The sequence below is a fragment of the Scyliorhinus torazame genome, chromosome 7 (genome assembly GCF_047496885.1).
Source record: "Scyliorhinus torazame isolate Kashiwa2021f chromosome 7, sScyTor2.1, whole genome shotgun sequence".
Taxonomy (NCBI): Eukaryota; Metazoa; Chordata; class Chondrichthyes; order Carcharhiniformes; family Scyliorhinidae; genus Scyliorhinus; species Scyliorhinus torazame.
This window is the reverse complement of record NC_092713.1, coordinates 264,471,197-264,498,236: the sequence shown is the minus strand read 5'-3', so window position 1 is coordinate 264,498,236 and position 27,040 is coordinate 264,471,197. Positions and strand designations below refer to the sequence as shown.

General features: G+C 45.5%; 1 protein-coding gene across 4 annotated transcripts in view; it reads right to left on the bottom strand.

Moving 5' to 3' along the window:
* macroh2a1 (macroH2A.1 histone) overlaps positions 1 to 27,040 on the bottom strand; it is a 75,651-nt gene that overhangs the window by 15,078 nt on the left and 33,533 nt on the right. Inside the window, exons 5-6 of one of the 4 annotated variants that reach the window (XM_072512376.1) lie at positions 23,319 to 23,429; positions 13,749 to 13,848 (exon numbers count right to left, since the gene is read on the bottom strand). In XM_072512376.1, the coding sequence (XP_072368477.1) occupies positions 13,749 to 13,848; positions 23,319 to 23,429 (211 nt within the window). Of the gene's footprint in view, positions 1 to 12,649; positions 12,741 to 13,748; positions 13,849 to 23,318; positions 23,430 to 27,040 lie in introns of all 4 variants that reach the window. The other 3 variants (XM_072512378.1, XM_072512377.1, XM_072512379.1) reach the window with 3 other exon arrangements.

The window sequence follows — 27,040 nt, the reverse complement described above, 5'->3', positions numbered from 1 at the left end:
GAAGGTGCGGAATCCTCCGCACCTTCAGGGGGCAAGCTGGCTCCAGCGGGGTTGGTGCCGTGCCAGCCGGCGGCGAAGGGCCTCCATCAGCCGGAGTGAGTTGGCCAGGCCGCCGTGGGGGCAACCCCCGGGGCCAGATCCCCCCCCCCGAGGACTCCGCAGGCCGCCCGTAGAGCCAGGTCCCGCCAGTACGGACCTGGTTTGATTTACGCCGGCGGGACCGGCCGCTCGGCCCATCGCGGGCCGAAGTATCGCCGGGGGAGGGGCCGCTGCCAGCGGCTGCTGACCTGCGCGGCGCGATTCCCGCACCCGCCAAAACCCCGGCGCCGGATAATTCGGCAGCCTGCGTCGGGACAGGATTCACGCCGCCACCCGCCGATTATCCGGCCCGGCGGGTGGGGGGCGGGGGGGTCAGAGAATTCCGCCCAATGTTTATTCTTCGAATGTAGTTAACATTTTTATCAACACACACAGTAAGCATTTTTATCAACTACCAACATAAATACCCCACACAGCTACAGCACTCTATGTATAACTCTTAATAAATTCCCCCTTTAGCTGTTCCAATTTAATAACAAGATCCCATAAACCAGAAAAACCCTTTTCAAAGGTGTGGCCCAGCCCACAGCACTCAAGACCTGGTATGGATGCTCCAGCTTCCTTTCCAAAACAGCAGGTTTGAATTTCTTCCAGAAAACAGTTATTTCTTTTCAAGTTATCAAGCAGTCTGGAAACAGCTTTTAAAATGCAGATAGCGGAAAAAAACTGTGTTCAACCTGTGCAGAACAAAACCAATTCAAACTCAAAAGTGAAAGTAAAATGAACTCCCAGAGCCACAGCCCAGCTCCACCCACACAATCCCATCACTGAAGTCATGTGATAAGACAAAAACATTTCTTAAAGGGACACTCCCATGACAGGAAGCCTTCAGGGCGTCTTCCTTTCTCCTCCTGTTGTTGGGAAGCCTTCCTTGAGCTGGGTAAAGAAGATTTGCTTCGGCTGGGACTCTGACATCCTAAGCACATGGCTGGCCCAGCGGAGTTGATTTTGGATGATCATGGCCTTAATGCTGGTGCTTTTGGCTTCTTCAAGGATACCTGATGTTAGTATGCCTGTCCTCCCACCGGATGCGGAGAATCCATCTCAGACAACATAGATGATATGTCTCCAAGGCCTTGATGTGGCATCTGTACATAGTCCAAATTTTTGAGCCATGTTCAAGAGTTGGGGGGACAACCATTTTGTATACAAGGATCTTGGTGTCAGCACGAATATCGTGGTCATCAAAGACACTCATCCTTAGGCGTCTGAAGGAGGCTCTTGCAGATTGGATACGATGTTGATTCTCCGCATTGATGCCAGCCTTAGAGGAAATGTGACTCCCCAGATATGGGAAATGTTCCACATTTGGTATGATTTCTCTGTTGATCCTGATGAAGGGAGAGAAACGATCTTGCCCTGGGACGGATTGGTAAAGGATTTGAGTCTTCTTGGGCGGGATTCTCCGACCCCCCGCTGGGTCGGAGAATCGCCGGGGGGTGGCGTGAATCCCGCCCCCGTCGGCTGCCGAATTCTCCGGCGCCGGGGATTTGGCGGAGGCGGGAATCGTGCCGGTCGGTGCCCGCTGGCAGCGGCAACCCCCCCGGCGATTCTCTGGCCCGCGGAGGGCCGAGTAGCCGCCCGTTTTCGGTGGGTCCCGCCGGCGCATGTTACGACAGGCACTTACCGGCGGGACCTGGCTCCACGGGCGGCCTCTGGGGTCCGCGGGGGGGGTAACTGGCCCTGGGGTTGCCCCTATGGTGGCCTGGCCCGTGATCGAAGCCCACCGATCTGCAGGCGGGCCTGTGCCGTGGGGCACTCTATTCCTCTGCGCCAGCTGGTGTACCGGTCCGCGATGGCCGGCGCGGAGATGAATCCCCCCTGTGCATGCGCTGCGATAACGGCATCACACGCTGGCACTCCCGCACATGCGCCAACTCGCGCCGGCCAGCGGAGGTCCTTCGCCGCCAGTTGGCATGGCACCAAGCCCCTTCCGCACTGGCCGGCGTGGCGCAAACCACTCCGGCGGCAGACGGCGGCGTACAAACCCCTACAGCGCCGGCCTTGCCCCTGAAGGTGCGGAGGATTCCGCACCTTCAGGGCGGCCCGACACCGGAGTGGTTCACGCCACTCCTTCGCGCTGGAGTTGCCCGTCCCGCTGGTTTCCGAAGAATCCCGCCCCTTGTGTTTGAGGCGGAGACCGATTATTTGGTATGCTTCCGTGAAGGTGTAAAGCATGGCTTGAAGATTCTAGGTAATGCAGTTGAATGTCGAGAGGAAATGTTTTCATTCTCTCTTGTTGGAGATGGTCTTGCCCAGCACGTATGTGAATGTTACTGCAGTCGATACAGTGTACCTGGACTTCCAAAAGACAGTTAATAAAGATTCACACAATAGGCTTATCGGCAAAGTTAAAGCCCATGAGACAAAACTTGGAAGTGTTGTGAACTTGAAGGTAGTGATAGACGGTTTGCTGGAATGGGCAGACAAGTGGCAGATGAAATTTAATGTGGAGGAACATGAAGTGATTGATTTTGATAGAAAGAACCAGAAAAAAGCATTATAAATTTAAGGATACATTCCAAAAGTGGGTTAGGAGCTGAAGGGCTTGGAGGTATATGTGCTCAGATCAGAGAAGGATTTTTAGGTTGAGAAAGTGGTCAATAAAGCATAAGGGATAATCAGTTTTATAAAAAGGGGCAGAGAGTACAAATGCAAGGAAGTTATGATAAACCAGTAGAAAACATGAGTTCAGCCTTCACTAAGTATTGCCTCCTGGTCACCAAACCATTGTGAAAGCTGATTAGCGAGGATGAAGAAACGATGGGCGAGAATGGTTCCAGGATTCCAGGGGTGAAGTAATTCAGAAATGTGGATAGGTTGGAGAAGCTGTCCTGTTCTTCCAGGAGAAAAGAAGATTAAGAGGAGGTTTGATGGAGGAGTTCAAAATCATGGGGGATAGGGACAGTGTAGACAGAGAGAAAATGTTCCGACTGGATGAAGGATCCAGAACCAAAGTTTACAGATTGAAGGTGATTGGCCAAAGAAGGAATGGTGACAATCAGAAAAATGCTTTTTACCCAGTGAGCAGAATACATCAATTGAGGCATTCAAAAGAGAACGAGATAATTATCTACAGAGAAAATATTTGCAGGGCTCTGGAGAAAAGGACGGAAAGTGGACGAGGTGAGCTGGTCGGACAGACAGTCGGCACAGCTAGAGTGGGCCAAATAGCATATTTTGGTGCTGTAATCACTCAATAATACTGTGAAAAAGGACACCAAGACAAACGAGATTTTAGATGGGACGATTAAAACGTTAGTCAAAGTGAATTTTACGTAGAGGGCAGTGGAGAAGCACAGAGGTTTAGGGAGGGAACGCCAGAGCTCAGTGCCTGGATCACTGAAGACATGGCTGCAAATGGTGGAGTAAAGTGGGTGCAGAATGTCCAAGAATCTAGCGTCGGAGGCTGGATCCAGGCTGGAGAAAACAGGAATTGGGAGGGGTGAAGTTACGAAAGGATTTGAAAATGAGAGTAGAATTTTAAATTTCAGAACTTAAGAGGACAACAAACACAAGAGTGAAAGGTGAATGGAACTTGATGCGGGTTAGGATACAGAATTTTAGATGAGCTGACGTTTGCAGAAGACAGGAATTAGAGTCAGAGCCAGCGCCGGAATAGTTTGGAGTGACAAAGGAATGCATGAGTGTTCTGGCATCAGATTGACTTAGACAAGGATGGAGACAGTTCACCCACAGAGATGAAAGTTAGCAGTCTATTCGATGGACAGGATATGGGGTCAGAAGCTCAGTACTCAGGTAAATAGGACAACAAAGTTAGGAATAGCTTGGTTCAACCTGAGTCAATGGCCAGGGTGGGTAATTAAATCATGAAATTTTTCGTAGAATTTAGTGCCATTCGGCCCATTGTGTCTGCACCGGTCCTTGGAAAGAGCACCTTACCCAAGCCCACACCTCCACCGTATCCCCGTAACCCAACTTAACCTTTTTGGACACTAGGGGCACTTTAGCATGGCCAATCCGCCTAACCCGCACATCTTTGGACTGTGGGAGGAAACCGGAGCACACAGAGGAAACCCACGCAGACACGGGGAGAACGTGCAGACTCCGCACAGACAGTAATCCAAGCCGGGAATCGAACCTCGGACCCTGGCACTGTGGAGCAACTGTGCTAACCGTTGTGCTTCCCAAAGTGTTACCAGAAGTAACTGAAACTCATCCAGGACTGGATATTGGATAAGCAATCTGACAGTATAGAGACATTGGAGGGTTCGAGAAGTGGTGTAGAGGTAGAGCTGGGTGTTATCAAGACTACAATGAAATCTAACTCCTTGTTTTCACATTATGTTGCTGGAAGAAAATGTGAAGATGAACAGGAGGTCCTTTGAGGGAACCTAGAGAAAACAGAGTGGAGGCAAGAAGTGAAATAATTTCTAGAGTTGCTCCAGCTGAGGATAGATAGGTAAGAGTGGAATCAAACAAAGGCAGTGGAGGAGAAGCTACAGAAAGTTGAGAAGGATGAAGAGGTGTTGTGGTCACAGTCACCGATTATCTCTATAATGACTTTGATTTGTGTCGCTTGTGTGATAAGACAAACTTGCTCCACACTAAGCCACCCCACAACCTGAAAGTGCCTTGGGGCGGACTAATGAGAGCCAAGAGGAATTTCATCTCCTCACTAGGGAGTGGTATTGTCACTGGAGTATTAATCCAGATAGACAGCGAAAATAAAAATCTGCAATTAAAAGTCCATTGATGATCATGGGCAGCACGGTAGCACACATGGCTAGCACTGTGGCTTCACAGCACCAGGGTCCCAGGTTCAATTCCCTGCTGGGTCACTGTCTGTGCGGAGTCTGCACATTCTCCCCGGGTCTGCGTGGGTTTCCTCCGGGTGCTCTGGTTTCCTCTCCCAGTCCAAAGACGTGGATTGGCCATGCTAAAACTGCCCATAGTGTTCAAAAAAAAGGTTAGGCGGGGTTATTGGGTTATGGGATAGGGTGGAAGTGAGTGATTAAGTAGGCCGGTGCAGACTCGATGGGTCGAATGGCCTCCTTCTGCACTGTATGTTCTATGAAATCATTGTCGATTGTCTTAAAAACCCGTCTGGTTCACTAATGTCCTTTAGGACAGAAAATCTGTCCTCCTTACCTGGTCCGGCCTCCATGTAACTCCAGGTCTACAAAAACGTGGTCGACTTTAAGTGCCCTGTGAATTTGTATCAAACCGATACAAAGTCAACAATAAGTAAAGAAACCGGAAGAACCACCTGGCATTGACCTTGATCCCGGAAACAACAATGGCAAGCTCAGCCCTGTTGATCCTACAAAGTCTTCCTTCCTAACATCTGGGAGCTTGTGCAAAAATATGGAGAGCAGTCTCACAGCTATCTCACAGAACACACGGACATCGTCATACTCACGGAATCATACCGGGGCAGCAGTGGTATTGTCACTGGACTGATAATCTAAAGACCCAGGGTAATGCTGGGGAACCGGGTTCGAAACCCACCAAGGCAGATGGTGAATTAGGAATTCAATAAAAATCTGGAATTAAAAGTCTGATGATGACCATTGTTGATTGTCGCAAAAACCCATTTGGTTCAGTAATTTTCTTCAAGGAAGGAAATCCGTCATCCTTACAGCAATACGGTTAACTCTTAAATGCCTTCAAGGGTTGGGCAATAAATGCTGACCCATGAACAAAGGAAAAAACCCTGACAGAAGATGTCCCTGACACAACCACCACCACCATCCCTGGGTATGTTTTGTCCCATGGTCAAGTGGTGTAGTTGGAAGGGAATTTCCCTGGGAGTCCTCTATATCGACTCTGGACCCCATGAAATCTCATGGCATCAGGTCAAACGTCACAATGTCCCACAGCCATGTTTCCCACACGCACCAAGATCAGTCCCCCCCATCCCCCACCCCCGTCCATTTGAAAGATGCACTGAGGGTGGCAAGGATTCAAAATGTACTCTGGGTCGGGATGGGGTGGTCTTCAAGACTTCTATGTCCATGTGGTGGAGCTGCAACTGGAAGAGGGTACTTTGATGGACATAAATCCTCACAACCCGTTAAGTGTGGTCTGGTCTGGAGGTGCAAGGGTCAGTCAGGTAGACCCAGCCAAAGACAAGGCTTGGGTGGGCGCAGTTTAGCAGCACCATAGCCATAGTGGTAGTTGCCCTGGAACGCAGGAGAAATGTTCTAAATTGGCCCGTCATGTGGCTCAATTGGCTCTGTTGGGAGAACTTAAGATAATAAGAATATGAGAAATAGGGGGCGGGATTCTCCACCCCACGCCGAAGTGGCCGCGCCGTCGTGAACGCCGTTGAGGTTCACGACGGCGCGGATCGGCCCCAGTCCCGACCGATTCAGGCCCTGACAATGGGCCAGTATCGGGGCCGCGTCATCTACACGCGGCAGGCCAGTATCGGGGCCGCGTAAAAGCGGCGCCGGATAGATGACGCGGCCGGCACCGCATAACGGGCGTCATCCGCGCATGTGCGGTTTGGCCGGCGCCAACCCGCGCATGCGTGGTTGCCGTCCTCTCTGAGTCCGCCCCGCAAGAAGATGGGGGACGGATCTTGCGGGGCCGCGGAAGGAAGGAGGTCCTCCGTCAGAGAGGACGGCCCGACGATCGGTGGGCACCGATCGCGGGCCACCCCACATTCCAGATGAAGCCCGGTGCAGGATCCCCCCTCGCCCCCCCACAGGCCGCCCCCCCAGCGTTCACGCACCGCCCACGACTGCAGCGACCAGGTGTGGACGGCGCCAGGGGAACCCGCCGTTTTGGCCTGGCCGCTCGGCCCATCCGGGCCTCAGAATAGCGGGGGTGCCGGAGAATTGCCATTTTCGGTGTCTCCGGCGATTCTCCGGCCTGCGAAACTCGACTGGGCTGTTCCCGCCGCTCGGGAGAATCGCGGGAGGGCGTCGGACTGGCGTCCCCGGAAGTTTTGGCGGCCCAGGCGATTCTCCCAACCGGTGTGGGAGTGGAGAATCGCGCCCAGGAGCTATGGTAGGCCATTCAGCTCCTTGAGCCGGCTCTGCCATTCATTAATATCATGGCTGATCTGATCACAGCCTCAATCCCGCATTCCTGTCTGCTCCTCATAATTTTCGACTCCCTTGTAGAAAGAGTATCTGTCTAACTAATCCATGAATATTTTCCAATGACTCAGCCTCCACTGATCTCTGGGGTAGAAAATTGCAAAGATTGACAACTCCGGAGAAAAGAATCCACATATCATTCTTAAATGGGAGATCCTGGGCGGGATTCTCCGAAATGGAGGCAGAGTGTTCGCGCCGTCGTGAACGCCATTGAGGTTCACGACGGCGCGAAACGGCCCCTATCCCGACCGATTCAGGGCCCGATAATGGGCTAGGAGCGGCGCCACGTCATTTACACGCGCCAGGCCTTGGCGCCGCGTAAAGGTGGCGCCGCATACATGACACGGCCGGCGCCGCATAACAGGCGTCACCCGCGCATGCGTGGTTGCCGTCCTCTCCGAGCCCGCCCCGCAAGAAGATGTTAGACGGATCTTGCGGAGCTGCGGAAGAAAGGAGGTCGTACTTCAGAGAGGACGGCCCGACGATCGGTGGGCACCGATCGCGGGCCACACCCCATTTATTTGAGGCCCTCCTCCCGGTGCAAGATTCCTCCCCCCCCCCCCCCGGGCAGGCCGCCCCCCCAGCGTTCCCGCGCTGTTCCCGCCGGCAGCGACCAGGTGTGGACGGCGCCGGGGGGAACCCGCCGTTTTGGGCTGGCCGCTCGGCCCATCCGGGCCTGAGAATAACAGGGGTGCCGGAGAATCGCCATTTTGGGTGTCTCGGGCGATTCTCCGGCCTGCGCCGCGGGGAACTCGACGGGGCCGTGGTCGCCGCTTGGGAGAATAGTGGGAAGGCGTCGGACCGGCGTCGAGGGAAAATTTGGCGACCCAGGCGATTCTCCCAACCGCCGCGGGAGCGGAGAATCGCGCCCCCTGTCTTTTGAAATCCCCCCCCCCCAATTCTATATTCCCCTACGAGTGATTTTCTCCACATTCACACTCTCAGGTCCCGTCAGAACTCTAAAAGAATGAGAGTTGAACTTTTTGAAATATATGAAGTCCAATAAGAATAGGCCCAACCTGCTCAACCTTTCTGCATAAGACAGACGGCGCAGTGAGGGCAGTACGGTGGCTAGCACTGCTGCCTCACAGCACCAGGGACCAGTGTTCGAGTCTAGCCTTGAGTCTCTGTCTGTGTGGAGTTTGCATGTTCTCCCCTTGTCTGCATGGGTTTCCTCCAGGTGCTCTGATTTCCTCCCACAGTCCAAAGATGTGCAGGTTAGGTGGGTTGGCCATGAAAAATTGCCGCTTAATATCCAAAGGTTAGGTGGGGTTACAGGGATGGAGCAGGGGAGTGGGCCTGGGTGGGGTGCTCTTTCTGAGGTTTAGTGCAGACTCGATGGGCTGAATGGCCTTCTTCTGCGCTGTAGGTATTCCATAAAACTACCACTTCATCCCAGCAAGAGTTTTCACTACCACAGGCAAGATGGCATGGCAGTGGGAAGGTAATGGGCACACTGTCCATTGCCTGGCCATGTCATTTTACAGGCCATCCAACTCCCAGCTTATCCCCAAAGGTTGGTAAAGTCCAACCCTCTTAATTTCAATGCACTTTCTGTGGAGGTGATGGTTTAAGGGGATGAGAAAGCAGAAAATGTTGGAAAGGTTAACTGTGGAGAAAAAGAGCCAAAGGTTACCTTTGCTTTTTGTGTTAAGCCTGAAGATCTGGAATTTACTGGTGGAGAATCTATTATAACTGTAACCATAAACATTTTCTGTTATTATACTCCCTTTTATTATCTTTGATGCCAATTGGGATTACTTGTAACAAAGTTTACAATATGCCCTCCCTTAATGTTTACTCTATGAAAACTATTCTCCAGAAAGTACACCCAAACAATTTGCAAATTGAGTGGTGTAGTAGTTCGGAGTTCTTTGTACATTTAGCTCATTGAACATGACTGATTGATTACAGTTTGAATATTACTGACAACCAACTCTGGTCTCTTGGGGAATTTAGCCTCCATGGTGACAGTACAATATGCTATATAGATGCAATGGTGGCTCAAAGTGCCATGAAGTATCCATTGATGAAGAAGACCTACATCTGTGTGGAGCCACAAATCACATTGTGAACTGGACTAAGGATGAAACAGTCCTGCAGGTGGCTGTTGGGAACTTAAACAAATGTTCGTCTTTGACATTTTCAGGATCGCTTCCTTGAATGGGCTGCAACACACTGATATATAACAGCTGAAATGTGAACCACGTGTTGAAATTCAGAGCAAGCCATGGTAATTCAAATCTCCCTCGTCCAGTAGCGGGGCAAGCAAATGGGAATTCTGGCTCTGGGACATGGAACTATGAGAACTGTGAGGAATATGGGGGATTGATGAAACATCAGAAAACTTTAAAATGGAGTTCAATACTTGAAGCAAATCATGACAACCCAAGAGTAAAACCATTCAAATTCCAAACACTGCATCGCAACAAATCTCAATATTCAATGTAGCAGCCAAAACAAATTAAAAGCTGCTGCTTTCTAACCTATTGTTGGGGGAACTTTAAAATTCAAGACAAATAAAAAAATCCTTAATAAATTTGAAAATATTGCTTTTCAATTAATTCCTCGGTCTAAATGGACAATCTTCCTGATGGTTTCACAGGCTGATACTTATTTGAGTTCCACCCATTCTGCTTGCAACGTTATCAGCGGTGGCATAGTGGCATCGTCACTGGACTAGTAAACAAGAGACCCAGAGTAATGCTCTAGGGTCCCAGGTTCAAATCCAGCCACACAAATGGTGAAATTTGAATTCAATAACAATCTGGAATTAAAAGTCTAATGACGACCATGAAACCATTGTTGATTGTCATAAAAAGCCATCTGGTTCAATAATGTCCTTTAGGGAAGGAAATCTGCCATCCTTACCCGGTCTGGCCTACATGTGTGACTCCGGATCCACAGCATGTGGTTGACTATTAACTGCCCTCTCAAGGGCAATTATGGGTGGGCAATACATGCTGGCATAGCCTGCGATGCCCACGTCCCATGAACGAATAAAATAAATTTGCTATCATGTGGATGATCCAACGCTAATCGTAGTTTCAGGACCTTTCACTGAGCTTTAATAAGGGACCCAGTTGCTATTGTAATCCAAATATGCTACAATCATTGTGAGTTACTTGAATTATAATTTGTAGCATCTCAAGTAATAAGATATAGCCACAGGCTTATTTTTATTAAATGCTGACAGTGACCCTCTGAGCACTTCATGGAGTCAGGAAGCAAAAAAATCTTCCATTAAGCTCAAGGCATTTAACTTTAGAGTAGTTGAAAATTTTAAAAGCTTCAAATTTTAATAGCAAAAAGAAATTGAAATGATTATCTTCACTAGATAAGAAATATATCGTATTAAAAGATGCATTATCATGAGCTCCACACAGATTTTAGGAATATGCTTGAGGTGCTCATAGGTTCTGTGTTACTTTCTTGTCTGTAAAAAGCAGAGAGAGCAAATTATAAATACAGTTTTGCAGTGAGTATACTCACCTTTAATGAGTATATTTGTCAAATGAAACAGGAATTGAAGTTTAATGAGGTTCATCACCAAATTACATTCTGCTTAAATGTAGAGGACCATATTTTAAAATAAATTGTGGTTCGGCAATGTTACTGGAGATATCAGCAGCACACACTGTCACCATCCCCCAAAAACCTGTGCTTGCAGAATTCTCTGAAAGCTGCATGATTGCCCATCAAAAATTATAAAATGAGTCAGTTCTTTGTCATGAGCAGGAACAGAGTACACTAGAAAAACACAGTAGGCCTGGTAGAACCTGTACAGAGAGAAAACAGAGTGAAAGGTTCAAGTCCGTTTGACCCCTTGTCAGGATTAAAGAGAGGGAAAATGTGTTGGATAGATTATCTGTAGCTGGGAGAAATTGCAACAAGGTGGCGCAACCGTAAGAACAAGAGACAGGTGGGCCGCAGTTTGCGGGGGGGGGAGGGGGGGGGGTGGGGGAGGCAGTATTGGAGGAAGGTTTTTGTGTTGACACAATAAATGTATGGAATATGAAAAATGGTTTAAGATGGAGCAGAAACGTCACAGTCTAAAGTTATTGAATTCCATGTTGAGTTCAGGGGGCTGTAACATGCCTAATCGGAAGATGAGATGCTACTCTTCCAGCAGGAGTTGGGCTTCACTGGTGCATTGTAGCAGGCCAAAGTCGGACATGTACAGAGGTTAGTGGTGGACTTCGGTCTTCAGTGCAAATCCCATGTTCTCTTAGGCTTCGGTAAATACATCAACTATCTGTTGTAGTTCAGAGTGAGCATTGACTGCGTCTTCACTATACCTTACTTCCATAAGTTGCCCCTTGGTTTTGGCCTTTAGCTGGTTGAGGTTGAAGAGTTTACCATCAGTGTAATAAGTTATTACCACACCTGGGGGGAGCCTGTCAGTAGTAAGCGGTTGCAATTGCTGCAGGAAAGAATGGGGATTGTGTTGGTGCGATGACACAACCCTGTATTTGTGATGCCTGTATTGACAGGGATGGGGTCATTGCAATATTCGTCACCTCAGGGTCAAAATCCTAGAAATCCGTCTCCCCTTTCCCACCTGAGAACATTGTGGGAATTAGGCCTTCAAAAGTACTGTGATGGTTCCAGAAGACCCAACATCACTTTTTCCCTTGATATACAACAAATGCCTTGCTGGCATCAGCTTCATGAAGTTCCAAGCAGTGTGCACAGCTCTAAACTTTTATTCCATACGCTTGCAGTCAATTCACACCCTCACTCAGGGAAGTATGTACTCTAGCCAGGTTTTTTAACCCATGTTACATGTGACCTGGAAATTTCTAATGCTGACAATGTGTGCAAAAAGTGAAACTGTTCCGCTTAGAGCAGTGACAAGCAGAAAAATCCATCATATTAAATTTCAAAACAATTTTTGATTTTTTTCATGGTCACTATGCACCACCATTAGCTACACTTCCCACAACAAATCACATCCACCCAGTGCAATTACAGTAAAGAGGCTATTTGGGCTTCTTCTGGGGCCTAAACCCTCAGTGGAAACAATATCAAAGAGTATCTTTACCAGTGCATTATTAAAAAATTTAAAAGATTGTTAGTTTTTGATTCAGTTGGTATCTCACTTCATCCTTCCAGCTACAATTGTATAACAGGAAACTTCCCACCCCCTACCCCCAATTGGGTTGGTTGACAAGGCACAAAATCACTCCATACTGGGCTTTTTGAGTCAGTAGAGAGGGAAGGTTTTCATTCCAGCAGCTTAAGCTGAATTGAAACCCAGCTTCTGGAGGTGCAGGCATTACCCCCCCACCCATTAACACCGTGATCACCAGCAAAATAAGAAGGGAATTTACTCTGAAAGGAATTACTTTTGGGAGTTCATCTGGTGTTTCAATGAGCTCAAGTCAACATGTTGCTGGAAGCAGGAAGTACTAATCTAAATAGCCAAGCAGAGATTGCCACTGATTGACATGCACTCACTGCATAGAATTTTTCATTACCTACTTCCCCACCAGTGTAGAGGTCGGAGTTCGTAGGGTGAACGATAACATCACTGTCAATTGTTGCAATGTCAGCCTGTACAACTTGTAACTATAACAGGCAAACAAACATACAGAAAGAACATCAACCAGGCTGGAAAGAAAACTGACAGACTGGAACATCGACAGTCTTTTAGAAGGGATCCCTGTGAACAACAACATCAGTTTAAATCTCCATGGAGCAAGCAATTCAGAGACATTTCAGACTGAACTTGGTGATCTGCTGAAATGACCTTCAAATGAAGTCAGACCCAATACTGGCCTCAAAGTCTGAATCTATTTTCCTTGCTCCTAATTAAGCAACATATTATCACAGTTTTATTTTAACTTTTTTTAAACCATACTTTTTTTTAAAAAGATCCTTACTCCCAGGCCAAGCAAAGTTACTTTAAAAAAAAAAAATCTCTTTTCCCAGACAAACAATTGTGGAAAACACAAGTCTGCGTATACAGGGCAATGATCAAACTTAAATTTGGTTTGCAAAAATATCATTACATTGTGGGCTTGTCGTGTTGCTTTGTTGATCTGCCTTGTATACATTTTGAAAGTTATTTCAACAAGGTCTTTCCTGAACAAGGTGTTTTGCAAAACCTTTGTATTCATTTCTTTATAAAAGCAGATATGACAACAATCAAACTCACATTGGAACTCAAAAGCATGATATGGAAGACTGTTCCAGGTCCCCAAAGCAACACGGTTAACTAAGTTAAGCACTTTTTTGGTGAAGCAGGTGCCTCTTTCGTCATTTAGAGCAGCAGTCTTTGAAGAACATTTTTATTCATGACATGTTTTGAAAAAAATACCTGCTCTGAATGATTTGAAATACTTTGCTTGTACAATGAGAAAGGACTTTTTTAAAGCATGGTGGAGCCCACCCACAACAACAGGTAACGGTGAACTGGGGTAAATTATGGAAAAGTGCTCACTGTCAACATCTGAAAATCCCCCAGTGAGAACTAAACAATAACTACTGTCACATTCAGCACCCAGAATCTGTTATGCATTTCAAATTCCATAATGCTCTCAGCCAACGTTACCTGCAAAGTCACATTTCATTTACCTAGGTCATCTTTTAGCTCAATGTCAGCACTGGTAGGATTGATAATGGCCTCCACCTCGAAGCTTGCTATGTTACTGAGTTCACTGTGAATGAGGTGCAACTGCAAGGAAAAGCATTGATACAAGAGTAACAGGGTAGAAGGGAAAAACAAAGAGGTAAAACAAATCACAGGAGCAAAGGATAAAAGACAGCAAGCTCTGCGGAAGCACAACATTTCCAATGAGACAAAACCAGTCTTTTTATTTTTATCTCTCTTCAATTGTCTTCCCCATCTATCATTCCTGAAGCCACTTATTCCTGCACTGCGGTGTACAGTTTGGTATGTGATCGTAGCCCTCATGTAGCTAGTTTCAAACCTGGAACCTCTGGCTTGTACGACACCATAGAAATCTATCGCCTAATTTGGGGATTTCATTCGGCACTCCCTGGTCTTCACAGCCTTTGCAAGTTTTCACTACTGGTGGAGACTAATGCACAGGTAAAATTAGTTAAATCCTAGAACAAACTTTTAAAATTCAAGTTACTTTTATAAGTGGTAAGTATGGTTTCAATGGTGTAATCCGAGGGAAAAAAAGAGCTCTTTTAGAATGCATGTTAAAATGGCACAGTCTACATTATGTAAGGATGCTCAATTAATGACTGATATAGAGGGCAGAATGTGACTTTGATACTCATACCCCCGAATTCCTGATCTCAGCAGCATTACGGTGGTAAAGCACCCAACGATGCACGATTAACCTAATACTGGCTGGTTATTGCTTTAAATGGAACAATCATATCATCCCTATTCTCACCCTTAAGTGTGGGCGCTCCCATAATGTTCCATTTCAATCTGATCTTGTGGTATCTTTCAACACTATGATCCCCTTCCATATGATCACCTTCCATAATTGTTCACTCGTCTGGTTCTCAATAGGAGTGTCAGGATAATCCAACAGGAAAAGGGAAACCCTGGCTTCTGCTGCTATATAAAATCTACACACGTTCTATTACACCGAGAACAAAACAAAAAGTTGTTGAAAGAAGACAGGACAGAATGGCGGATATGTGGCAAGCAGTCCAAACTATGAGACAGAAGAAGCAAGGAGAGAGATAGAAGGGCGCTGCATATAAAAACAATTACAGGAAGCTGGGTGTGTGAGAAAAAAGCTGCAGAAGTGAGAGAAAAGGAAGAGAGAAGAGCAAAGTCGAAAAGAAAAGCAACAAGGAGTGAAGGGCTAGGAAAGAAAGAGGCATAAATATAAATTATGTACAAACACAAGTTAAGGTTTGAGTGCTGTAGACACATTTGTCTCCTGATATTTATGTGGTGTTGGTGCAGTCATATTTGTGTAGGCCATGGAAAAGCCAAATAGAAGAGCTGGAGGAAAAATTGAACCTGCAGAACATGGGAGCGGTGTTAAGAGGATGCTTTAATACTTTCCACTTAGCATCCAAGGTAACAATAACCTCTGAATTATGAGGGAGGAAAGTGGGAGAAAAACAGAGCTTCCTTGATCGGGTGCGGAGCAGCACTTGACCAAGAATGGGTCTCAGTCACAGAGAAATTAAGGTTCATTCAGAAAGAAAGTTTTCTTTTTAAAAAAAGGTTGTTGCTTCCATGTAGCATTCAAGCTAGGGAGAGTTTCCAATTGCAGCATAATGGGAACTTGTTAAAATGAATGGACAACCATCAGCTATGCAATGAACAACCTATAGGAGAACTATTGTGGCCACTGTGCAGTGGCTAACATAACATATTTCAGTAATTTACTGAAGGTGCAAGGACAGGTTTTATTCAAGTTGCTGTCAAATCAATACTTTTTAAAAATCTCAATCAGCGTTTACTTCAACAAGCCTTTTACTCTACATCTGCAGTGATTATTATTTTTGAAATGTAACTAACTCTTCTTCAGTACAAAAGATTGAAATTATTTTTACTGTTTGCGGTTAAAGGATAATCTGCCCAAAGAGGTCTCTTTACCTTTATTTTCAGTTAAAATTATGTGGGAGGAGGAAATTAGGTTTTTATGATGAATACAATTACCATGAGAATATGATTGGAGAAGATTAAGGGGGACACAATTAAAGATAGTTTAGAAAATGTGATTTAAAAACTGGTTCAAAGGGAGGAATCAGAGAATAGGATTTAAGCGCACATTCTCAAAGTGGTCAGGTAACTGTGTGATGAATGTAAGAAACTGTCATATTTTATATTTTTTTGCAGTAATGCCTTTGAAACCTGGGTTAAGGTGCATACAGGCAGTATGACTACCAGAGCAGTGATTACGGTCTTGTAAAAGTGAGGTAATCATTGATTTGTAGCTGAAGTGTTCTGCTAATAGATCTTGAGAACCATTTACTTGTTTACTGATAGCTAGCTAATGGAATTATGTTTAGGTTTGAAGGAACCCTGGGCTGTAGATAATTTATGAGGTGTATTGTGTTTGGTCCTGGCTAAACAAGTCAAGGTACATCTTGCAAGAAGAGACAAAAGAATGCCTTATGCTTTGGGTACAGATGATGTAATTAATGGGAGGAGCAAGGTCTGTCTGAAAAGTCAGTTGTTCCTAGAACTCTAATCTGAACAGAGGTATTTCAGTTTAATCCTGAAAGGTTCTCTCTCCAAAGATTCTGCACAGAGGAAAGCAAGTAAAACACTGGTTGTTAACTTTATCCATGAGTGGTATTTAATATATATTGGTTTGCATAATTAAAATATAGTTTAGGAAGTTAAGGTTTCTTCTTTTACTTAAGAACTGTTGTAACTGTTACCTGTAAAGCTATTTCTTTGTTGCTAATGTGATTAATTCTGTGATTAAATTAAAGTTTGTTTTAACAAAAAAGATATCACTCCAGTGGGGCAGTAACATTTCGACAGTTTTCCAAACTGAATAATTCTGATAATGAAAGGAAGCTATGGGCAAGATTTCACGACCCTGATGCGCCCAGCGCACATCCAGGCGCAACAGGTGAATCGCGCGTGATTGAGATTTTTTAAACGGAACTCCACACCAGGCTGATCGTGAGTCATCTGACTCTTTTCACCTGGCGCGATCTGGATCTCGCCCTTGCTGGGTGATATCAAGATCTACATAGGGACCCAGTTTTATGTCCGCTGAATCACGGCCTGTGATTTGGATATTATTAAGGTGGATTAAGTGGCCAAAGTACGACAGACGGAATTCAATGGCAGATGGAATTCAATGTCAGCAACAGTCAGGTGGCACTTTGAATAGGAATGAATTGAGTGGAAGAACAGAGGAATTTAGTGTTTCGGGTTCTCAAGGCTTTAAAAACTGCAAATAAATAACATCATCAAAAACTAATAGGTAAGAGGTATTGAATATGAAAAGTCAAGATGTAATGGTGAATCTACAAAAAAAAACCTTGAGACTATAACTGGAGTAAGTGGATACTGTTTTAAACTCCACGTTATAGGAGAAATGTTAAAGCAATAAAAATCACACCATCCAGATTCACTAAGATACTGCTTGGTATGAGAATTCACAAATATAACAACAGATTGAGACTGTTTTTGTTAGAACAGAGATAATCAGAAGGCAATGTGTAACATTATGAAGGGATGAGGCAAGGTAGTTAGAAACAGATTATGCTTCCAGTGGATAAGAGTTCAAAACAAGGGAATTGGTGACAATACCAAATGGCAGAGGTTTAGAAGAGAGAGCGGGAGATAAAAAAAACATGTAGCGTTTTGAGGCTGTAGAATACACGACCAGAGTTAGCGATTGAAATGAAGATTGCATCAATAATTAAGAATAGGAGCTGGAATAAAATGAGGAACTGAAGGATATGGAAATAGATGGGAACATGGGTTGGAGGCCACTGCTCACGTGGAGGATCAACACTGACACAATTTAGCTCAGCCAAACCGCCTGATTAACTTTTATGCAATACTGCTCATTAATGTTGATCATTTAAAGCGACTTGCATGCAAAATATCAAAATTAATTTTATTTTAAGAGATAGCAGGCCATGTGGAAAGTATTATCCAGTCGCTTGGCCCTTGGACAATGATCAAAATATATTCCATGCCTCCATAAGGAATGTTGGATCTTTGCTTAGTGTTTCATTAGTTTGTCAGGGCTGAAGTCATGGAATCAGCAGGAGAGAGATTATAGAGTGTGAGTTCATATCTCACTAATCTGTAGGCAGTTAATCAGTGCTGCCAAACATTCTATAACCAGTCTCTGTGCCTCAAAGGTTCGGGGTGGATGGAGGAGGTCTGACATTCCTGCAGTTAATCACTGTTAAAGATCCACATTTGTTAACATCTGGCGAATGAATTATTGAACATAGCTGTAACTTTCTCATTGCCAACAGGCTGCTGCTACTCAATATCTAGACTCATGTATTGAGAGGGGCGCCTTGGGTGACTTGAAAGGAGGCAACTTGCACCCATTGGACCATATAGCAGCATCCAAGGGAAGAGAAAAGAAGCTGAAGTGGAGGAATTTAGTCTCCACTGAGAAATATTCATTTCAAAGAAAAGACTGTCAGGTCGGCGCAGTGGGTTAGCCCTGTGGGCTTACGGCGCCAAGTTCCCAGGTTCGATCCCGGCTCTGGGTCACTGTCCATGTGGAGTTTGCACATTCTCCCCGTGTCTGCGTGGGTTTCGCCCCCAGAACCCAAACATGTGCAGGTTAGGCGGATTGGCCACGCTAAATTGCCCCTTAATTGGAAAAAATGAATTGGGTACTCTAAATTTTTTTAAAAAGGAAAAGACTGGCAAGATGTACTTCTACAAAAGGTTTAATAGAGAAACATTGTGTGGGGGGGGGGGGCAGGTCATAATCCTTGTAAGACAGCTGAGCCTTAGCCAGTATTGGAGTTCAGTATCACCAACATATCAGTGGGTGAATTTCCACAGGGGCTTTCCAACTTGTCTGTCAGGTTGGTGGGGGAATCACAGAAAGCCCCCAAAACGGACACAGTGAAACTCTGAAAATAACCCCCTCAGTCTCTAAACATATTTTTGCCCGTTCAGTATTTTGAAAATGACAAAATTGGATTATTACTATGATGACTTTTGACCAGGATGCGGTACAGCAAGGAAAATTTATAACTTCTTAATAATATCTAGGGAAACGGTAACTGTTTTTAAGAATGTTTGAAAAGAACTTCTAAGTGCTTGCATCAATTTTGTTTCGTGCATCATCACAGTTTTTTTGCCCCTTTGGGGATTCCCCAGCTGATTGTCAGCCGGTTGAAACATGTTAGGAATGCCTCTTCCATAGTCAACAAGTCCTTGTGTCGGACTTGAACCGGGAGCTTCTGGTCCACAGGGAGGGATGTTGCCACTGTGTCACAAAACCTCATTTGCATCAATCATAAAGGGATCAACTGTAAATTACTGCAAGCAGTACTAACTTAAAAGAAGTTAAGACAGATGTGGCCAGAGATAAAGAAGTTACAGCAGAGAAATAACAGAGAAGGCACATTTACAAGGGGCTCTTCTTGTAATAAAGTTGAAACAGGCAGAAAGCTGAAGGCAGAGTTAGAGTAGGGATTGTGAATTGGGCAATTCCACTGCTATGCTTCAGATTTTAGAGAACTGATCAGAGACTTTAATGTGGTTTATTAATAATAATAATCGCTTATTGTCACAAATAGGCTTCAACGAAGTTGCTGTGAAAAGCCCCTGGTCGCCACATTCCGGCGCCTGTTCGGGGAGGCTGGTACGGGAATTGAACCCGCGCTGCTCGCATTGTTCTGCATTACAAGCCAGCTATTTAGCCCACTATGCTAAACCAGCCCCAATGTAATCAGCTGAAGGAGTCCCTGGGAAATTTGTGCCATCAAGACTGTCATGAACCTCGCTGGGGAGATTCTGCAGGAGGGTGCCGTTTGGTGACGACCATCTCCAGGGAACTGAAAAGTGTGGAGCTACTGTTGCAGGTGACACGAGGACAAAATCTATTGAGTGAGAAAAGTGGAAGACACAGACGCTGAATTGGAAAAACTGAGTTGGTGCCACATTTGGGTGGGGAATTATGCAAATGCTTGTATTTTCTTAAGATACTCCATGTGTAATTTACAGTTCATACTAAATATAATTTCCGTGTTAACTCATGTTTGATTCTGATTTGTGTTAAATGAAAAGTGAAATTTTGTGGGTAATTTGTTTTTCATTGGGGATCACTCAGTTAATTGGGTTATTTTGAATTACGGTTCACCCTTGGGGATTGTAGCAAATTACTTTTTAATTGAATCAATTGAATTAAATGCAATGTGATGTGCTTAACTAATAATTAGTAAAACCTCAAATTCCAACGGAGATCTGCTTTATTTCTGGGTCGAAGAAGATGCCCCAGCACTGCCTCCAATCGATTAATGCTTTATTAATAGATCCCTACATGAGCCATTCATCAGGATGAAACTAAGGAGGAGAACTATTGTTCTGAGGAAAGACCTGAGATTGCTCTTATTATTAATTTATGGGATGTGGGCATTACTGGCGAGGCCAGCTTTTATTGTCCATCCTTAGTTGCACTGAGAAGGTGGTGGTGAGCTGCCTACTTTAACCTCTTGCAGTCCCTGAAGTGCAGGTACACCCACAGTGCTGTTAGAGAGGGAGTTCCAGGATTTTGACGGTACACACTGCTGCCACTGTGCATCGGTGGTGCAGAGAGTGACTGTTTGTGGAAAGGGGACCAATCAAGCGGGTTGTTTCATCCTGGATGATGTGAAGCTTTGGGTGCTGTTGGAACAGCATTCATCCAGGTAAATGGAGAGCATTCCATCACACCCCTGACTTTTGCCTTGTGGATCGTGGACAGGCTTTGAGAAGTCAGGAGGGGAATTACTTGCCACAGGATTCTGAGCCTCTGACCTACTCATTCGCCACAGTATTTATATTGTTGGTCCAGTTCGGTTTCTGGTCAATGGTAACCCCAGGACGGTAACAGTGGGGTAATGGTAATGACATTGAATATCAAGGGGTGACGGTTAAATTCTCTCTTGTTGGAGGTGATCCTTACTTGGCACTTGTGTGACCCGAATGTGTCTTTCCACTCGTCAGCCCAAGCCGGAATATTGTCCAGGTCCTCCTGCATTTGGGCATGGACTGCTTCAGTATCTGAGGAATTGCGGATGGTGCTGAACATTGTGCAACATCCTCACTTCTGACCTTATGATGGAAGGAAGGTCATTGATGAAGCAGCTGATGATCGGACCTATGACACTGCTATTTCTATTGAAGTGGAGAAGGCTAGGAGATTTTAGTTGTTTTCTCTTAACAAGTCATTCGCAAGGAGTCACCAACTTAAAGCTATTACTAAAAAAGTGAGGACAGAGGTAAGGAAGGAAATAATTTATATAGCATTATGGACAACATCAGGAAACCCCACAGCCTGAAGTACTTTTTTAATTCCGCTATAATGTCAGGAAACTGGCAACCAATTGCAGCCTACTACAAGGTCGCACAAACGGCAATGAGATAAATGACCAGACAGTCTGTATTTGTGGTGCTAATTAAGGAATAGTAGCTGTTAAATATTTTTGAAAGGTCAGGGGAGTTTTCCTAGTGCTCAAGATAAACCTCCTTTTTAAAAAAAATAGTGCTGTGACATCATTTACATCTACTTACAGACATGGCCTCAATGTAAATATTAATTCAAATGATGTTGCAGCACTTCCTCATTGGTTTATATGCTAAAGCCTCTCAAGTGGGACTTGATCCCAGGATCTTCTCACTCATGGACAAGAGTGCTAGCACAAAAATGAATTACTTTATGCAGCCAGCTGTTGGAGCATAGACTACTTTATCAAAGGGAAAATGTAATAAATACTTTCATCCGAGGAAGATACAAGGCAATGGCAATAAAGCAAAGCAGTGGAACCTGTTTTGGAGTACTCCAGCTAAAGAACCATCACAGAGACGATGAGCCAAATTGTCTTTTTCTGTGCCAAATGGCTGTGTGAGATTCTACATACAACATGTACACATGCCAGGAAAGGTGGAGCAGGGAGCAATTAAGGAGCGTCAGAATAGTCTCAGCCATCATCAATAGGAACAATGCTTCAAGTTTTGGGAGAATTGCTCTGGTTGTTACATGTGGTGATATATTAAATATGTGAAAAAGAATGATGTCCGTTTATGCACCGCCACTCAGGACTTCAGGATTTCCTAAAATACCTCACAGCCAATGAAGTACCTTTGTAGTTTAATCATTGCTGTAATGTAGGAAACGGAGTATACAGTGTGAGCTCCCACAAGCCTCAATGTAATATTGCCCAATTGATGTGTTTTAGTTGTGCTAACTGAGGGATAAATATTGCCCGGGACACTGTGGATTACTGCTCACTCTTCTTTAAATATTGTCAGGGAACATTTGATGTCCAGCTGAAAGACAGCACCTCCAGCAGTGCAGCACATCCTCATTACTGTATTAAGAATATCAGCTGCTCAAGTGACAGTCACAAAGAGTAAGCTTACAATTTTGCTACACGCAACAACCAGTGCAATTCATTTCCCCAAGTGTAATAAAACAAAGATTATTTTAGAAATCTTTTAACTCGACTGATAAAAGAATCAATCTGATGTCCAGACTGATGTCATTTGTTCACAGTTAAACACTTCAGTCTGACTGGCACAGTCAATATCTCCATCCACCTAAACACTAACAAGGGTCTTCTCTTATTTTGAGGTGGCAGAATTTTGTCATTTCTATCTGCCTGTATCTCACTACGACCTCAAGTAATTTAGGCAGTGAAAATGAAATCAATAAATGTTCAGGGAGAGTGGAAAATGATCTTAACAAGTCTGATCTAAAATAGGTTGTTCTGCTCACTGCAATGGGATTGCTTGTTGTTGGTGGTTTAATAGCAACTGAAAGTAATTCTGTCACAAATAATCTGCCAATGAAGGTGTAGAAAAGGGTGATGGAAGCAGATTCAATCGTAACTTTCAAAGGGGAATTGATAAATATTTTAAGGGAAGCAATTTTGAGAGGGGAAAGAGCAGCGAGATTGGGACCAATGGGATAACTCCAGCAGACCAGGCAAATGCAGAATGGGCTGAATGACAGGATTAAGTGACGAATGCACACTCTCGCAGGGTCAAGTTTTGAAATACTGTAAACAACATACAGCCAGTGGAAGAGCAGTGAAAGTGAACTAGTATAACTGCTGTTTAGACATTTTCAAACAGTTCCACTTCAATCGCCATTTTCCTTCAGCTACAAGTCTTGATGGTAATTATTCGTGGGTTATAAGTGATACTTAACAAGATAACTATAGTTTTTTTCCCAATTATGGGAATACTGGGCTTTGATGATTAATTTATTGTTGTACACATATCTGGCATTCCAAATATGTCAAAAAGTGGGAAATGAAACTAGATATAGAGAAATGTTCTTAACTTTCCATTTAAGGGACCCCTGTGTTATAATGTGTACTGGAGATTTCACAATATTTTGCCATGATTGCAGCAGGTTAGAGAAAGCAGTATTTAGGCACTAAACCTTGTAACAGACTTTCTCATGCCTGCAGCTATTAAATATATGAATAAGTCAGAAATGCTATAGTTCATGAAGAACCCTGCCATTTCATGTTACCGAGTGTCAGTACCTTTTGTCCAAGGAAGAGGCTTTTGGTGGAGAGAATGGTAAACGTGTCCCCTGGATTTCCCTCAGTAGTGCTATCTGCAGATGCTGCTTTGCTGACTTCTGTTTGCTTCTTCTGTCGTGAGGAAATATTATTTGAAATTTTTGCAGAGAAAATTGTTTCATTCTCAAAATTATAGCCTGCCCATTGAGTACTGTGTGACAGTTACATTTTCTGCTTGCTTTGCTACTTCAGAATGGGTACAGTTATGTATCATTACACTGAAAATCTGTGATAAGAAATTTTCAGGGACTGATTTTCCTCCAATATACACATTCATTAGGTCAATTACCGATATCCAATATAGAGAACATAGAACTGTACAGCACATAGAACTGTGCCGAACTAATCTGAAACTAAGATCAAATCTACCTACTCCCAATCATTCTAATGCACTCCATATGCCTATCCAATAACCGCTTGAAAGTTCCTAAAGTGTCCGACACCACTATCATAGCTGGGAGTGCGTTCCACTCCCCAACCACTCTCTGAGTAAAGAACCTACATCTGACATCCCTCCTATATCTTCCACCATGGACATTATAGTTATGCCCCCTTGTAACAGCTACATCCACCCGAGGAAAATGTCGCTGACCGTCCACTCTATCTATCCCTCTCATCATCTCATGCATCTCAATTAAGTCACCTCTCATCCTCCTTCGCTCCAATGAGAAAAGCCCTAGCTCCCTCAACCTTTCCTCATAAGACCTATCCTCCAATCCAGGCAGCATCCTGGTAAATCTCCTTTGCACCCTTTCCAATGCTTCCACATCCTTCCTATAATGAACTGCACACAATACTCCAAATGTGGTCTAACCAAGGTCTTGTACAGTTGCAGCATAACCTCACGGCTCTTAAACTCAATCCCCCTGTTAATAAATGCGAACACTCTATAGGCTTTCTTCACGGCTCTATCCACTTGTGTGGCAACTTTCAGAGGTCTATGGGCATGAACTCCGAGATCTCTCTGCTCCTCCACATTCTTCAGAACCCTGCTGTTAACCCTGTAATCCGCATTCAAATTTGTCCGACCAAAATGAATCACCTCACACTTATCAGGGTTAAACTCCATCTGCCACTTTTCAGCCCAGCTCTGCATCCTATCAATGTCTCTTTGCAGCCTACAACAGCCCTCCACATTATCCACTACTCCACCAATCTTGGTGTCATCAGCAAATTTACTCACCCAACCTTCAACTCCATCATCCAAGTCATTGATAAAAATCACAAACCACAGAGGACCCAGCACTGATCCCTGTGGTACACCGCTGGTGACTGGGCTCCAGGATGAAAATTTACCATCTCCCACCACCCTCTGTCTTCTATGTGATAGCCAGTTACTGATCCAATCTGCCAAATATCCCTCTATGCCATGCCTCCTTACTTTCTGCATGAGCCGACCACGGGGCACCTTATCAAACGCCTTACTAAAATCCATGTAGACAACATCAACTGCTCTACCTTCATCTATGTACTTAGTTACCTCCTCAAAGAGTACAGTCAAACTTGTGAGGCAAGACTTACCCCTCACAAATCCGTGCTGACTATCCTGGATTAAGCTGTATCTTTCCAAATGATCATAAATCCTATCCCTCAGGACCCTTTCCAATAATTTACCTATGACCGAAGTGAGACTAACCGGCCGATAATTCCCAGGGTTATACCTATTTCCTTTCTTGAACAAGGGGACAACATTCGCCTCTCTCCAGTCTTCTGGCACTATTCCTGTAGACAGTGATGACATAAAGCTCAAAGCCAAAGGCTCTGCAATCTCATCCCTCGCCTCCCAAAGAATCCTCGGATATATCCCATCAGGCCCAGGGGACTTATCTATCCTCAGGCTTCTCAAAATTTCTAACACATCTTCCTTCCGAATATCTACCTCTTCCAGCCTACCAGCCTGTATCGCACTATCCTCCTCAACAACATGGCCCCTCTCCTTTGTGAACACTGAAGAAAAATATTCATTTGGGGCCTCTCCTATATCTTCAGACTCCATGCACACGTTCCCACTACTGTCCTTGACCGGCCATCACTTCACCTTAGTCATTCTTTTATTCCTCACGCAAGTGTAAAAAGCCTTGGGGTTTTCCTTGATCCTACCCGCCAAGGGTTTCTCATGCCCCCTCCTAGCTCTCCTAAGCCTTTTCTTGTGCTCCTTCCTAGCTATCTTGTATTCCTCAAGTGCCCTAATTGAACCTTGTTTTCTCATCCTTACACAAGCCCCCTTCTTCCTCTTGACAAGACATTCAACCTCTTTTGTAAACCATGGTTCCCTCACTCGACCATTTCCTCCCTGCCTGACAGGGCTATACATATCAAGGACACGCAGTATTTGCTCCTTGAACAAGCTCCACATCTCAATTGTGCCTATCTCTGACAGTTCCTGTTTCCATCTTATGCTTCCCAATTCTTGCCTAATTCTTGCATCATAATTACCCTTCCCCCAGTTATAAACCTTGCCCTGCCGTATGTTCCTATCCCTCTCCATTGCTATAGTGAAAGTCACCAAATTGTGGTCATTATCTCCAAAGTGCTCTCCCGCAACCAAATCTAACACTTGGCCCGGTTCATTACCCAGTACCAAATCCAATGTGGCCCCGCCTCTTGTCGGTCTATACACATATTGGGCGGGATTCTCCCATACCCGGCGGGGCGGGGGGTTCCGGCGTAATGGAGTGGCGGGAACCACTCCGGCGTCGGGCCACCCCGAAGGTGCGGATGTCTCCGCACCTTTAAGGGCCAAGTCCTCACCTTGAGGGGCTAGGCCCTCGCCGGAGCGGTTTCCGCTCTACCGGCTGGCGGGAAAGGCCTTTAGCGCCACGCCAGCCAGGGCCAAAAGGTCTTCGCCGGGCGACGTGGGTCGGCGCATGCGCGGGAGCGTCAGCGGCTGCTGACGTCATCCCCGCACATGCGCAGGGGAGGGTTTTTTTTTCCGCCTCTGCCATAGTGAAGACCATGGCGAAGGCGGAAGAAAAAGAGTGCCCCCACGGCACAGGCCCGCCCGCGGATCGGTGGGCCCCGATCGCGGGCCAGGCCACCGTGGGGGCACCCCCCGGGACCAGATCGCCCCGGGACCCCGGAGCCTGCCCGCGCCGCCTTGTCCCGCCGTTCAAAAGGTGGTTTAATCCACGCTGGCGGGACATGCATTCCAGCAGCGAGACTTCGGCCCATCGCGGGCCGGAGAATCGGCGGGGGTGGGCCCGCCGACCGGCGTGTTGCGATTCCCGCCCCCGCCGACCGGCGCGGCGCGATTCCCGCCCCCGCCAAATCTCTGGTGACGGAGACTTCGGGACATGGCGGGGGCGGGATTCATGGCAGCCGCCGGCGATTCTCCAACCCAGCGGGGGGTCGGAGAATCCCGCCCCTGGTGTGAGGAAATCCTCCTACACACACTGGATAAAAACAGCCTCATCCACACTATTCGAATTATAGTGGTTCCAATCAATATTTGGAAAGTTAAAGTCACCCATGACAACTACCCTGTGACTACCGCACCTATCCAAAATCTGCATTGCAATCTTTTCATCCACATCTCTGTTACTGTTTGGGGGCCTGTAGAAAACTCCTAACAAAGTGACCGCTCCTTTCCTACTTCTAACTTCAACCCACACTACCTCAGTAGACAGATCCTCCTCAAACGGCCTTTCTGCAGCCATTATACTATCCTTGATTAACAATGCTAC